The 16,590-nt window shown below is 36.0% G+C and overlaps 1 protein-coding gene across 1 annotated transcript; it reads left to right on the forward strand.

The window, feature by feature from the left end:
• Positions 1–12,191: 12,191 nt before the first annotated feature.
• Positions 12,192–14,833, forward strand: LOC110872886 (D-galacturonate reductase). The gene is made up of 4 exons (XM_022121788.2): positions 12,192–12,665; positions 13,885–14,128; positions 14,215–14,394; positions 14,484–14,833. Exons 1-4 carry the CDS (start codon positions 12,349–12,351, stop codon positions 14,709–14,711), a joined length of 969 nt encoding a protein of 322 aa, XP_021977480.1. The 5' UTR covers positions 12,192–12,348; the 3' UTR covers positions 14,712–14,833.
• The last annotated feature ends 1,757 nt before the right edge of the window (positions 14,834–16,590 follow it).

Below are 16,590 nucleotides of genomic sequence, written 5' to 3' on the forward strand. Positions count from 1 at the left end.
GTTTGCTTGGTCAATTGACGAGTCAACATAATATTGTTTTAAAAAGTCAACGGGTCAGTTTTTGAAATAATTGCGATATGAGTTTAGAATTGTTCTAAAATATGTTTTATCATTTAAAAAACTTAGTAATAATTATTAGAACACGTGTAAACACGTTCGGCTCGTCAATTCCAATTTTTAGGGTAGGTTCGCAACCGAAAGTTGCGAAGTTTGAGTTCTACGTTGACTTTCGGTTATGAACCGAATTAGATTAGTTTGCTACTGATTTTAGGTTCCATTATGATTGTAATATAATGTAGCATAACCCTATAAGGTTATATTACACGATCATACTAGAAATCTGAGTTTTTGCGCATGTTCCGTTAATATGTCGTACTTTGACTATTATGCCATTTTTAGCCAAAATAAGGTTTTAGACACCAATAAGCTTGCAATCAACTTAGGTACTGATATGTTAACATGTTTAACATATTTTGATGTTACGAACCTGATCATAAACTGAGTTTGCGGGTAATGTCGTAATTTATGCTTTAAATTGACCAAAATGCCCTTTAGGCGCATAAATCGGTTTTAAGCATAAGTTTTCATACCAAACTCATTTCCTACTAATTGAATATCATAATTAGGATAATTTGGGATGTCCATTCAGTTTACAAACTGAGTTTACGCATACGTTCTTGAATTATGTCCTTAAATGACGATAATGCCCTTTTTGCACCTAAAATGGTTTAAAAGCATAATTTTCATACAAAACCTTTTTTTTACTACTGATATGTTATATTAATTAACATATTTGGATCATATAGACCTGGTCATAACATCAGTTTTCCTTAAAACTCGCACATATAGTCATTTAATGATTTTAACGTCGTTTCGGCGCGTAGTATGGTTTTAAACCATTACTACCAACCAAGATTTGTTACCTTCTGATTTTATAAATCATTTTAAATATTTTTATAGTAGGTATATGATATAAACTCAGATCCCCAAATTAGCCTTCAAAACTATGTGTGAAATTACCAAAATGCCCATGCGGAGCATAGTTTGGTTTTAAATTATAAAACACACATATGTTTGATATCCTACTGATATTATATCATGAATAAAGTGTTTTCACATAATGTTTATGGTCGTAACATCAGATTGTACACAAGTTCCTTTTATACGTCGTAAAATGACCAAAACGCCCTTATGAGGCATAGTTTGATTTTAAAACCTTAACGGGCATACAAGTTGATATCCTACTGATATTATAAATTGTTTAAAGTATATTGGAATATGTAACTTGTTCATCACTCATCCGGTTACTCGTTATCGCTTATACGCGTATGGTTAGACTTACGTAACTAGTTTACGTAAGTTTACCGAAACGGGTTTAACCTTATCATTTTTTATCTCAAAATCTAGAATGTATTTAGTTTACCCATACTATACAAGTCTTCATACTTGTTGGGTCTAAATCTCATTCTATTCCGGTGAGCGCTTAATCTAGCGTATCGTACCGTTGTTAATACTTTAAGCTAGCCGGTCTAAGTCTATGACTTAAATAAGACGCGTTAGCATTCTAATTGGTTATTTATACCATCATTCCAGACTAGAGCCTTCCGGTAAATTGTACTTACGCTTACTTAATTGAACACGGCTGAGTTGTTATAAATCTTGCAATTTAAGAAATGAGCTAGCTCAGGTAAATACTCTTAACTTATTTTCCCCTATACGGGCTTGGGATACGGTAAAATATTTACCGCATGGTCGGGTATGGGATTCGAAGACCAATGTGTCGGGAAATTCAAATAACCCGTTTTAATTCGTATTGCTTGACTTAAACATTAGGGGTTAATGCGACCGTGTCCTGGATATCGTTGACTCATTTAATTATAAGTAGCCACGACCTAAGCACGGGGTGTAGGCATACACCTGACAGATGCGATATGGTTTATTAAATAAATTTATACCCAATATGGGTTTCCCAATAAGGGAACAAGTGCTGAGTCGATTAATCCTGAACCGGCATAGTTTCCGGACCCTATATGTATGTCAAGTTATGTAAAACTGATAACATGAGATATAGTTTGTCCCAAGTTATAAAAGATTTTTCGTGCCTTGTGCACCTAAATCAATTTTTGGAAAATGATTTCAAAATGTGTCGGTTGATTGTATTTACCAGTGAAAACTGGCGTATTTTCAAAAGAATAAGTGACAGGTACAAATACATAAATAGGCTGGAAGCTGCTCAGATTTGTTAGACAAGGAATTTGCAACTCCTTCGCATAAGCCATAGTCTGATAAACTTCTTTGTATTTAATGATCCGCCTGTGGATTATTATTACAAGCTCGTCTGTATTATTTATTACTTTGGTATTTTCAGACAATTGAGTTATAATAATATTTATATTCCAAAGACTTCCGCTGTGCTAATCTGTGTATGTTTGACCATGACGATACCAATCTTACTGGTCCTTGCAGCCCCTGTGCTCCACCTCGCGCACGCGGTCAAAAATACAAAGGCGGCTCGCGGCGATGCGAGCGTGCGAAGTGCAAAGTGCGCCATCAAAGCGCCACATTGCGCCTCATCGCGAACGCCACGAGCGCGCGCGTGTGCGAGTGTGAGTGAGGGTGCTCCGCACCCTTCGCGTGTACACTTAGTGTGTGCTTCCATGAAACAATAAGGATGGAGTGTTCCCACTTAAATACCCCTTTAAGTTTCATCTCTCCTCCTATGTGGGACAAGGTGCCACTTTCCCACTTTTTTTAGCATTCAATATTTCAAACACCAAACTTTGAGCATCGATATCTCATTCATCTTAGCTCCGTTTCGGACGTGGTTTAGTTCGTTGCGAAGCTCTTCCAACATAGAACACAAACTCACAAATAAATATATTAGAAACCCTCAGTTTCTTATATTTATTTCTAGTCCAAAATTAGAAAAAAAACATTTTCCTATATTTGTGAAAAGTGCTATTTTCACAAATTTCCAACAATCCCCCACATGAATATAAATCGATCTATCATGTTTCAAAGATACACGTTCAACAGTTGAGTATTGCAAGATAGGTAGGTGTAACATTTGAACCTTCTTTTGTGAAGCATACTTAGCCTCCTAGGGTCTTGTAGACGCGGTGCGGTGTCTTTGAACAATCTCCCATTTATGTAGGTGACAATATACATTCACACAATACTCTCCCTAGTTTAGTCAAGTCCTCATGGTTGTGTCCGTTTATGGTCATGGAACACTTTCCTGGTTCTGCAAGAGCTAGATTTGCGCCTCCCCACAAATCCATTCGAAGCGACCCCACTTCTCTCTAACATATGTGATTCCTCTGAATCATTAAAAGCATAATGGTTAATTTGGATTTACTCAAAATCCATAACCTCAACATGCTAAACCTTCCTCCATGTCACTGCTTGGAATGGACTAGGAAGTATATAACTCCCTTTAAAAATTTTGGGGCACCCCCCACAGTGACTCCCTTTGAGTTTATGATTAAGTTGGCCTATTGAACCTAGATCTTGGGATCTCTAGTCAACTAGGTTAGGTTTCCCTCATGTTCCCTTCTTCTATGGGCTTTAGTCCCATTCCTCTTGACGACTTATGTTGATGCAGATTTTGTGTCCGATGCTTGTCGAATAGATTAGTTATTATTTTACGCTGAATTTGTAATAGTTAGTGAAACGGTCTTTCGAACGTGTATAGACCCGCTCGTTTGAAGTGGTCAAACGAGAGGGTTATTCGTTTGACCGTGTGTGTTTGCTAGACAAATTATGGTTGTTTGATGTTGGTGTCGAAGGATAAGGCATCGAAGGATTGTGTATCCTTCGATGAGCTTGAAAGATATCCATCGAAGGTTGACGATGGACCTCGAAGGATATGTCATCCTTCGAGGTATATGTGTATCTTTCGAAAGTTGGATAGTCGACAGATGATCTATCGACTAGTCAGTTTGATCCTTCGACCATACAACCTGTGTTTGGTATAAATACCAACACTTTGTCATTTGCAACACAAGAGTGAGAGCACAAGTGTGTGCAAGAGAGTGAGAGGAGGTTTGAGACCTCACCGGGAGAAATCACCACTTGATTTCTCCCTGGATGTATACTTCTTTGGTATTAGTTCGGTTATCATGTAATCGGGCCGACTTGTAATGTTTTACTACCGGATTAATGCAAAGTTTGTTATGTTTATCCTCTCTTATCTCTTCCGTCTTTGAACATGAACACGAGAATCACGGATTCTATCCCGAGATCCGGACCTACAACTTATAAACTAAATCTCTACTTAAGCCTTTTCTTAACGGGTCTGCAATGTTCTCTTTTGACCTAACATAGTCAAATAAGATAACAACTGTTGAGATTAGTTGTCGTACCGTGTTGTGTCTACGTCGAATGTGCCTTGATCTACCATTGTACATTGAGCTTTGAGCTTTGAGCTCTAACAATCGCCGATTGATTGTCACAATGTATGCAAATCGCCGCCAAAGGCTTTGGCCATCTTGGAATATCATCCCCAAATTGACGTAGCCACTCCGCCTCTTCCCCGCTTTTATCTAAAGCGACGAATTCGGATTTCATCATGGATCTAGATATAACAGTTTTCTTGGAAGACTTCCAAGCTATAGCCGCTCCCGCAAGTGTAAACACATAACCACTTGTCGATCTATGATCTTTTATATCCGATATCCAGTTCGCATCAGTGTATCCTTCGATCACTGTTGGATCATGGGTATAATGTAATCCATACTCTCTTGTGTATCTTATGTATCAAAGCACCCTTGTGATAGCTTTCCAATGATCCTCACTTGGATTACTGGTGTATCTACTTAGCCTGCTCACAACATATGCTAAATCAGGTCTAGTACATGTCATTAGATACATGAGACTACCAATGATCCTTGAGTACTCTAACTGAGCAACACTCTCGCCTCTATTTTTCCTTAGACGTTGGGTATTATCAATTGGAGTTCGAGCTATACTCGTATCGTCCGAATTGAATTTCTCAAGGATCTTATCCACGTAGTGAGATTGACTCAATACAAGACCATTTTGGGTTTTAGTGATTTTTACTCCGAGAATCACATCCAATAGACCCACGTCTTTCATGTCAAACCTCGCTTTCAACATGTCTTTAGTTGAGTTGATAATGTTGTCATCACTCCCAATGATAAGCATATCATCTACATAGAGACATAAAATCACATAACCTCTTGGTGTGTCTTTAAAATAAACACACTTGTGGCACGCATTTATTTTGAAACCATTGTCCATCATGACATGATCAAACTTTTGGTGCCATTGTTTTGGAGCTTGCTTCAAGTCATGCAAAGACTTGACAAGTTTACATACTTTGCCCTCTTTTCCTGGGGCGGAAAAACCCTCAGGTTGTTCCATGTAAATCTCTTCTTCTAAATCGCCATTTAGAAATACGGTTTTGACCTAACATAGGAAATACATTTTCAAAATATGAGACAATGCTAGGATTTGCATCCATGATAGTGTGTTTGTGTACATCGGGATTCTTGGACTCGTGTACAAGAAAACCATGTGCATTACTTTGATGTGCATATCCTATGAAAATGCAATCAACTGTTTTGGGTCCTATCCTAAGAGCCTTAGGAGGTGGTACAATCACCTTTGCTAGGCACCCCTACACTTTCAAGTATTTGTATGAAGGCTTCCTTTTTCTCCATAACTTATATGGAGTTTCATCCCTATTTTTAAAGGTATCTTGTTCAAAAGATTGTTTGCTGAGAGAATGGCGTCCCCCCACATTTCTCGGTCCACTCCCGAACTGATCACCATGGCATTCATCATTTCTTTCAATCTGTGGTTCTTTTGTTCCGCCACGCCATTTCATTGTGGAGAATAAGGAGGTGTACACTCATGTATAATGCCACTTTTTGCGCACAAATCCGCAAAAGGTGCAACATATTCACCTCCTCAATCGCTTCTCACAGCTTTTATCTTCCTTTTTAAGTTGATTCTCAACTTCGTTTTTGTACAAGATAAAATTTTCTATTGCTTCGTCTTTACTCTTAAGTAAATACACGTAGCAATATTTAGTACAATCATCAATAAACATAATGAAGTACTTATTTCCTCCACGTGTGGGAACCACTTTTAAATCACACACATCGGTATGAACTAAATCAAGGGGTTCGGTTATTCATTCAACCGTTTTAAACGATGATATTGTAAGTTTGGATTCGACACATCTCTCGCATTTGTGATCGGACTCGATATGGAATGTTGGTATGAAATTTATTTTAATTAAATGTCGTATTGAATTAAAATTTACATGTCCTAGTCTACCATGCCAAACATTAGAAGACTTAATCATGTACGTAGAAGTAGAAATTTCATTCAAACTTTTGTTTTGGTTTACAACCATTACATTCATTTTAAACATTCCATTAAGGGCATAGCCCTTTCTGATAAACGTTCCACATCTAGATAAGACAAAATTGTCTGATTCAAACACTAGACGAAATCCAAACTTGTTGAGCATCCATCCCGATACAAGATTCTTCCTTATCTCTAGGACATACAACACATTGGTCAAGGTAAGCTCCTTGCAAGAAGTCATCTTCAAGATCATTGTGCCTTCACCCTTGATGCTTGCGGTAGCTTTATTTCCCATATAAAGCTTTTCTTCACCCGTCGCTTCCTTGAATGTTGAGAAAAGAGCCTTATCTCCAAAAACATGGCGGGTTGCACCCGTGTCAACGAATCATCCTTTTGGGTTTTCACCCATCACGTTGACTTCTTCAATCATAGTCGCTTCTTCGGTTATCATTGCAATCAGAGGCATACCATCCTCATCAACCATATGTGCACGCTCACGCTTTGGTTTCTTGCATTGGTTAGCATGGTGCCCGGTCTTGTTACAATTGTAACAAGTACCTTGGAAAGGCGGAGGCTTCTTTTTCACAGCCCCCTTTTCGGTCCAAGGTTGTTAACCTTTGCTTTCCCTTTGTAAGGTTGTTAACCTTTGCTTTCCCTTTGTTGTTGTTCTTCCCCCTTTTGCCTTTATTGCCTTTCGAGGATTCCCCAAATTCCACCATGTTTGCTTTCTTCGAAGCTTGCAAAATGGTGCCTTTTTGGGCCACCTTGTTGTCCTCTACTATGCGAAGACGAACCACAAGTTCCTCCACAGTCATTTCCTTTCGTTTGCGCTTTAGGTAGTTTTTAAATTCTACCCACGAAGGAGGCAATTTCTCAATCATGGCTGCCACTTGAAATGTCTTGCTAAGTACCATTCCCTCAGCATGGATGTCATGAAGTATAATTTGCAACTCTTGGACTTGGTTCATAACAGTCTTGTTATCAACTATTTTGTAGTCCAAGAAACGGGCTACCACAAATTTCTTTATGCTAGCATCCTCCGTTTTGTACTTCTTATCCAAAGACTCCGTTAATTCTTTGGAAGTCTTGATATTATAGTACACATTATACAAGGCATCCAAGAGATCATTGAGTAAATAGCCTCGACAAATGAAATCCGAATGCTTCAAAGCATCTACCGCGCACTGTGCTTGAGCGTCGGTCTCCCCTTCCGCAGGTTGGGGAGCGGTTTCAATTAAGAACCTCGCAAGGTTCATGGTGGTCAAATAGAAAAATATCTTCTGTTGCCACCTTTTGAAGTGGAGACCTGAGAACTTCTCAGGTCGTTCAACATGGTTTGCCACTGTGGACGCTCCCACAGTGTTGGCAGGGGTACTGACAACAACGTTGACGTTGGTATTTTCAGTTGACATTCTGAAAAAAATTCCACAAAACCAAGTTAATAAAACTGTTTAGAAATAATAAATGTGCTAATTTATTATTGATCCAAACTAAACAGAAGCAAAGAGTTTTGAAACCACTGTGCAGCTTCTAAGTCCAACTTTGAAGACTACAACAGTAAGTTTTTAGAACTCAATTAGAAGGAGTGGAAGAAAAAGAATCTGTTTTGACAAAGTCGCTACTTTGAATCAAAACAGAAAAAAAATCTTTTTAAAACACAACCTGCTGTGAAGAAAAAACAGTTTGAAAATCACAGCAGAATTGTTTGTGAATTTACACGAACGGTGTTCTAAAAGTTTGTTTTAAGATTGTAGGAGTCCGTTCATGCAAAATAAATAAATAATTTTATTATTAACTTGAATTACAACTGAAATAAGAAAAGCAGAATTACAATGCTGTTACAACTGAAATAAAGAGAAAAGCAAGAACAAAATTACAGAAATTAAAGTAGTTCTTGGCTGAGGATCATGTTAGACACGGGTCCCTTAAAACAAATTTCGAGTCTCCCAAGGATACAACAGCCTAAGCAGTTGTACTGCCAGTCTTGACTAAACCCGAAGGTGTACCTTGCTCCGAGACAGAAAAGAAGAAGATTCAGTAGAGGGAGAGTTGTTTTTGCTATGTGTTTCGGTGTTTTTTGTTCTCCAGCAGGGTCCTCCTATTTGTACTGCAGGTCCTTAGTCGAAACTGAAAAAGAATTAAATGAGAGAATTAAATTGCATTAAACGTCTTCAATGCACTTTAATTCGTCATTTAATTATCAGTCAAAATTGTCAAAATCGTTGACTCGTCAGTTTCAAATGCTGAAATGTAACTTCACTGTCATTAATTGCTGGAAGCTTCTGCGTGCGCGCGCGAGACAGACTGGTGCGTACGCGCCCTTCTGGCTCATGTGCGCGCACGTCTTGTACGCTCATGCGCGCGTGTGCCATTTTGGCTCACTTTTTTGCGCTACTCATGCGCGCGTGCGCCACGTCACCTGTGAGCCTATACGAGCACGCCACACAGTCGCGACGTATTGGCTCACTCTTTTGCACCGTGCACGTCACATCAGCGCCCATGCGTTAGTGCGCGCCACCTGCCATGTGTACTCGCACGCGGATGCGCTTGGCTGCCACGTCATGCATCTCGTACCTATGTCGCTACATGCCACGTCACCAACCACATGGTCCTTGTAGCACCTGTGCTCCATCATGCGCACGTGGTCAAAAATACAAAGGCGGCTCGTGGCGATGCGAGCGTATGAAGTGCAAAGTGCGCCATCAAAGCGCCACATTGCGCCTCATCGCCATGCCACGCTCACGCGTGCGAGTTAGGGTTAGGATGCTCCGCACCCTTCGCGAGTACACTTAGTGTGTGCTTCCATGAAACAATAAGGATGGAACGTTCCCACTTAAATACCCTTTTAAGTTTCATCTTTCCTCCTATGTGGGACAAGGTGCCACTTTCCCACTTTTTTCAGCATTCAATGTTTCAAACACCAAACTTTGAGCATCGATATCTCATTCATCTTAGCTTCGTTAAGGACGTGGTTTAGTTCGTTGTGAAGCTCTTCCAAGATAGAACACAAACCCACAAATAAATATATTAGCAACCCTCAGTTTCTTATATTTATTTCTAGTCCAAAATTAGGTAAAAACATTTTTCTATATTTGTGAAAAGTGCCATCTCTCCCTCTCTGTAATCTACTATCGTTGTTTTCGCCTAATTTTGTTTCTTCTCACGCAAGAAAATCATCGCCGGTTAACAAAAAAAAGGGGCCTATATTCCCCAAACATGAAGGTCGTTATAGTATAGTGGTGGAGACGATGAACACATCGCATTGTATGCGACGGCTAATGTTCCAAGTGTAGGTTGTATATGTGAACCTTATAGATGTGCAGGTTGATGGCAGCGACTGCCAGTAGTGGCAGCAACGAGATGGAGACAGTGGCGCCAGATCTAAGGTTTAGTAGAAGGAGTTGTTATCTGCTACTTGTTTTGTTTCTAGTGGGGATGGGTTGTTTGGCTCTCGATTGGGCTTCAAACAATAACGAAAAGGATGAGAACAATATTCTTTAGGAAGATAGGTTGTAAATGTAAAGAAAAGAGGTTTGAACGGAGTAGCAGCGGTGGTCGGCCACCCCGCTTGAGACTTGTGATGGTTGTGACCTAAGCTTTAATACCAATATAAACTTTGTAATCAGAATTGTATTAAATTAGAATTTTGTAATTAGTGTTACATAGAGGGTGTTTGGGATTGAGTTTAAAAAATGACTTATTGGATTTTTCGAAAAAAAACGACTAGGGGGCTGTGCTGGGGCGTTTTTGGACATGGATTAGGCAAAAAACGTCCAATCCCCTCCCCACTACACATGGTCTAAAAGTGCTTTTTATTTTGTTTTTTTTTTTTTTTTTTGAGAAGAAGTAAAAAGTTGTTTTTCAAAAGCGATATACACCTAGATTTTTTAATAGCTTTTTGCATTTTAATCATATAATTACCAATTTATCCCCATCCTTAAAAATAGGAATCAAACATGGAAACTTAGGCTATAAGGTGTGGTCATGACCCTTCACGTCAGCGCCAAGTCACCCACCTCTAATCCACCATCCAAAATCAATACCCTGATGATGCGGTCATGACGCAAACCATCCTCTTATTTATTTTAATTAATTTATGTCTAAAGAAAAAGGAAATCCTGAAAAATAGAAAAGAGGACCATGGTTGTCATGGTTTAATCCATGCAAACTATGGTGGATCAAACAAGGAGGTGATGTAGCCTTCCATTCATGTTCTTACGTGACGAATCATGTTCCAACCATGACCCCACACCCTTCAGCCTTATATTATCATTTTTTTCATTTTACTTTTTCCACCACAAAAGTAAATCCAAACATTTAAAAGAAACTCTATTAGGAAAAGTAAAAAATTAATAAGCACTTTTGACAAAAAAAAAAAAAAAACACTTTTAAAGTTAAATAAGCAATTCCAAACACCCTTATAATCTCGCCTCTATACTATATTATTTTGTCTAATAGTTATTGGCTTATTGCCACACACACTGATGCGCCTCCCACCGCTACCACCACCATCATCGACACATTTCAACCTAATTTTATTTTCACAAAAATATATTTGACCCAAACAGCCAAACCAATTTGATAATTTAATGACCCGTTTAGACTCGAACTCATTTTGTTATCTGAGACACACTCTTTCTAACTCACATATGTTCTAATCCGTAACCAAACCCACTAGACCGGTTCAATTTGACTTTGGAAGTACTTTTTTTTAAGGAGAACTTCATTGACTTTGGAAGTAGTAACAATAATTATATATAACAACAAATCCAATTGCGAATTGTTAAAATTCTTGACTGGTTACTTTAACGATAAATTTGTACAAATTAACCTTTATGTTATACCTAAACTGCACTTCATACATTTCACTATGAAATTGGATAAATCCAACCTTTATGTTCATGTTTTGTTACATTCTATAAGCTGTACAACTAACGTTGTCCAAAAACCCAGTTAAGTTACCTCAAATGCTTTGCATGTGAGGGTATTATGGTCTTTTATAACATAAAAATTGATTTTTGCAAAAAAAAGTATTTATAACATAAAAGTTGATTTGTGCAAAAATATTATTATAGGTACTATGGTCTTTTATAACATAAAAATTGATTTGTGTAAAAATATTATTTATAACATAAAAGTTAATTTGTGCGAAAATATTATTATATATATATATATATATATATATATATATATATATATATATATATAGGGGAAAGATAAATCGAAAACCCATGTGAGTTGAGAAAACCCAAATAAACCCTATGTAACATTTTTATTTTTTTCTAAAAAAAATAGGGAATGTAATATAAGTGTACACGGACCTATTTATGAAAAAAAATGTAAAAAACGCTTAATAATTTTTTTTAAAAAAATGTTGAAAATTTGTATGTTACATTTTTTTTGGACATATATATTATGTAACCTGAAATTTGTAACATTTTTTTAAAAAAAAAACTACTTGGTGTTTTTTTGTGTTTCTTTTTTAAAAATGTTCAAATATATGTATATTACATTTTCTATTTTTTTAGAAATGTTTCTTGAGTTTACATGGGTCTTTTACAAAGGTTTTCTGAGTTTTCTCAACTCAAGTGGGTTTTCGATTTATCCTTCCCCTATATATATATATATATATATATATATATATATATATATATATATATATATATATATATATATATATATATATATATATATATATATCTTGTAAAATAAATACATTCTCGTCAGCACCCTTTTACGACCCCGCCACAAAATGAGGTCTCCGATACTAGTCGTTTAATATTGAATAATATCTTTTATTAATTTTATTAGGAGTAATATATTTCAAGACGTAAGTGGTGTCTTTGATGCTGATGTATACACTAAAAGCAAACAAGCTTACGCATGCTAGTCCGTCATTTACCAATAATTTATTTATACGTGTTCCATAAATACTACATCTTGCTAGCTACTTTACTTGTAGAATTTTTTTCCCGTAATCAAAGAAAAGTCTAACGGAAATTACAAAAGATGGTATCAATCCCAGAGACGACGATCACCTCTTCCGATGGCCGGCGACCCATCCCATTGATAGGATTGGGTACGGCATCCGTCACCGAAAGCACCGATGAGGTGAAGGCTGCGGTTATCAAAGCGATCAAAGTTGGTTATCGCCACTTTGACACGGCTGCGCTCTATGGAACCGAGAAACCTCTAGGTGAAGCCATCAAGGAAGCCTTGAGACTCGGTCTCATAAAGTCGCGGGCCGAGCTTTTCATCACCACCAAACTGTGGTGTGACTCAATGGAAGGCCACCTTGTAGTACCAGCCATCAACCAGAGTCTTCGGTAAGAATACAAGATATTCTTTATTAATTTACAAGATATTCTTTTTTTTTTTTAATTTTATTTTATGTGGCAGAGGGATTACGACAAGTCGTTGAAACTTGATCATTACAGTAGAATCTTAGATACGAGGGTTGATAAAAAAAAGTAGCGTACTTCCGTATTTTTAATATTAGTAATAGGTAATTTATAAGTTATTAAAATAGACTTTCTTCCATTTTTCAAAATCATGTGCCATCTTATACCTTAGTATTTACTAATATTTCTTTTCATGTTATAACACCTATTCTTAAACAACCGAAGGTGTTAAGCATGTAGTCATTATAGGTTATTGGGTAAAATGCAAAAACGACTCATTTAACTTGAAAGAATTTATGACTTTAAAGTTTTATATTTTACAACTAAAGATGTAAATTGTCGATAAATAAATTCTTAGAAACTACATAGCCAAGCACACATCTCTATTTCACTTTTAAATTGTTAACTAAAATATATTTCTGAAAAAGTTATAAAAATAAACTAGTTAACTTATAAACATGTCAACTTGAAACGACTCCGATATGGATTTGCTAAAAAGGCTTGCTGGTTTGACCCAAATCTAACTCGACTACATCCAAACTTGCAACTTTTGTGTCTATCTAACAACTGGATAAGGCCTTCCAACATGTTTCTTTTAGAGTTAAATGCAAATTTTATTACTTGTGGTTTGGTTAATTTTGCTAATTTAGTCCAAAGGTTTGAAACATTGTCATTTTAGTCCAAATAGTTTCAAACGTTGCTATTTTAGTCCACTGGGTTAACTTCATCTATTTTTTCTGTTAACGAGAAGGGTAATTCGGTCATTTTGTATGTAATTCTGTTAACTAGAAGGACAATTCGGTCATATATAAAATGACTGAATTGCCCTTCTTGTTAACAGAAAAAATTGATGAAGTTAACCCAGTGGACTAAAAGGGCAACGTTTGAAACTATTTGGACTAAATTAGCAACGTTTCAAATCTTTAGACTAAACTGCCAAAATAACCAAACCACATGAACTAAAATGACATTTAACTCTTCTTTTTATCAAAACATAACTTTTCAAGGAAAATGTTATCATGGTTACCACCATTTATTTGTGTTACATAATTCACTTTATATGATATGTTTCTAGTTTTCACAAGACTTCGAATGCACAAATTAAACTAGATATTGACATTTAACAATTTATGATCTGACATAGGAATTTAGGATTAGAGTATGTAGATCTGTATCTAATACATTGGCCACTCAAGCTAAACCAAGATGAACTCAAAATCCCAATTCCAATAGACTGCATAGCCCCAATCAATATCAAGGATGTCTGGGAAGGAATAGAGAAGTGTCAAGATCTTGGATTTACCAAATCTATCGGTGTAAGCAATTTCTCTCCTCGACTAATAGAAGAAATCCTCTCCTTCGCTAAAATCCCTCCGGCTGTCAACCAGGTGATCATCCACTCTTTCCTCGTGTCTTAATTGTTTCTAATTGTAACCTTTCCTCGTACTAACTTATGTGTATGTGGTTGGTGAAGGTTGAGATGAACCCGATTTGGCAACAGAAGAAACTTAACGAATTTTGCAAAAAGAAAGATATTCTTCTTACCGGTTACTCCCCTTTAGGTGCATCTGGTGCCAAATGGGGACACAACCGCGTCATGGAATGTGATGTTCTTCAAGACATCGCCAAATCTAGAGGGAAGACTGTTGCTCAGGTACCAGTATAATTTATGTTTTGACCAAAATGGGCTCGGGGTGCTTACTACATAACATTATGTAGTGATCTTATATTGTTGACATGTAGGTTTCTCTGAGATGGATGTATGAGCAAGGTGTGAGTTTTGTAGTAAAGAGTTTTAACACCGAGAGGATGAAGCAAAACCTAGACATCTTCGACTGGTCATTGAGCGAGGAAGAGTCGATCAAAATAAGCCATATTCCACAACAGAAACATGTTTATTTAGCAGGTTCGATGGTGGAAGGGGCTAATGATGTAATCACTGAGATTGATGCTGGTCTTGCATTTCAATAAGTTGTTTTGTCATAAAACACATGTGTTATGTACTTATAACGTCAGAGATCGTTGGTTTGTTTGTATTGTATTGTTTGGTTTTTGGTATTATGGCGTTAAAAACACGTACTCTTATAATTATCCCTCTAGTTAACTGAATTCGTATGTTGCTCAATGAAACAAATATACCCATAAAAATTGGACCACCAAACATGAAAAAAAAAAAAAAAAAAAAATCTCTCACGAAATATGAGCAGTCAACCGATGATAAAAACAAAAGTAAAACGGTTGCAATGCATTTAAAAAAAATATATATATATTTCACTTAAGAAGATTGGTTGTTAAGTAATGGATCACGTACAATATATATTATTTTTTTCATACGAAGTGTATGTGACCATGCAGGCTTGATGTGTGTCTTAAGGAGAGAACGGTATTATGGTTATTTCTCCCTTGAATCTATTTCACTCTTGATGTTTAAACAGTTATAACTTTTTTATACGATAATATATATAGGGAATTGGGTCATCTTGAGAACGCTAAATATTGCGAGAACCGTGAGAACGAATAAAAAAACCAATCAAAACCATTTTTTTTAATACAAACCCCATTGTATTTAAAATACAACATCAAAAAAAGAATTTACAATATCAAATAATTCATTTCTTCTCTCAAAATAATTTTATTAAAATTTTTACACATGTGTAAATATAACAAATTTACACATGTGTAAATTTTCTTTATTTACGAATTCATGTAAATGTAAACGTATAAATGAAATTTATAATATTGTATTTGAATAATATTGATAAGTGTAAAAAGAAATTTTGAATTTGAATTGTTTTTGACAAAGTTCTCGCGTTTTTTGATTCGTTCTCACGGTTCTCGCGATATTTAGCATTCTCATTTAAACTCTCCCATATATATATTTAGGGTAGGGTTCATGCGAGAACCACCTTTATTGCGAAAACCGTGAAAACCAATGTGAACACAAAAAAATACCTAAAAAATCTGAAAAACACACAAATTTTCTTTAAAAAAATCGCTATATTTCGTTACAAAAAAAAAAAAAAAAAAAAAAAACTTTTTTTAACAATTATCGATGCACATGTGCATAAGTATCATTTCTTTGACAAATTCCGTAATATATTACCCGTAGTAGACAAATGAACTTTCATTTACACTACCATCCGTAATACACTAATTTTTACATTACTAATATTAAAAATGCACATGTGCATCATTATGTATAACCATGATATAACGTGTTTTGGTACAAAAGTTTGTGATTTTAAATGATGAAGTAGGCCTATATACATGTTTTTTTTTATTAGTTATATCTAGTGGTTAATGGTTTGATTATATTTATCACTTTATGATGTAATATGTTGTTTGAATGGTATAAAGGGTGTTGCTGTACATGTAATAAAGTGAAATATTGTATTGTGGATGGTAGGAGGTAATGGTATTGTATTACGGATGGTAGGAGGTAATGTTAGTGTATTATGGATGGTATGATAGATGAAAGGGAAAGTGTATTCAAAGTAGTGTACCAATACACGTTATAACATGTTCATATATATGTTCATACATATATATATATACATATGCATATGTGCATTTCTAATATTGTTAAATGTAAAAAGTAGTGTATTATGAATGCTAGTGTAAATGAAAGTGCAATTGTCTAATATTAGTTATTTATTACGGAATTTGTCAAAGAAATGATACATATGCACATGTGCATGGATAATTGTTACTCGAATTTCTTTTGTTTTTTTTAATGATGAAACATAACTCGATTTTTTTGTTATATCTAGTGGTTGATGGTTTGATTACTTTTGTCACTTTATGATGTAATATGTTGTTTGGATGGTATAAAGGGTGTTGATGTACATGT

Source organism: Helianthus annuus, chromosome 8 (genome assembly GCF_002127325.2).
Source record: "Helianthus annuus cultivar XRQ/B chromosome 8, HanXRQr2.0-SUNRISE, whole genome shotgun sequence".
In the NCBI taxonomy this organism is placed as follows: domain Eukaryota; kingdom Viridiplantae; phylum Streptophyta; class Magnoliopsida; order Asterales; family Asteraceae; genus Helianthus; species Helianthus annuus.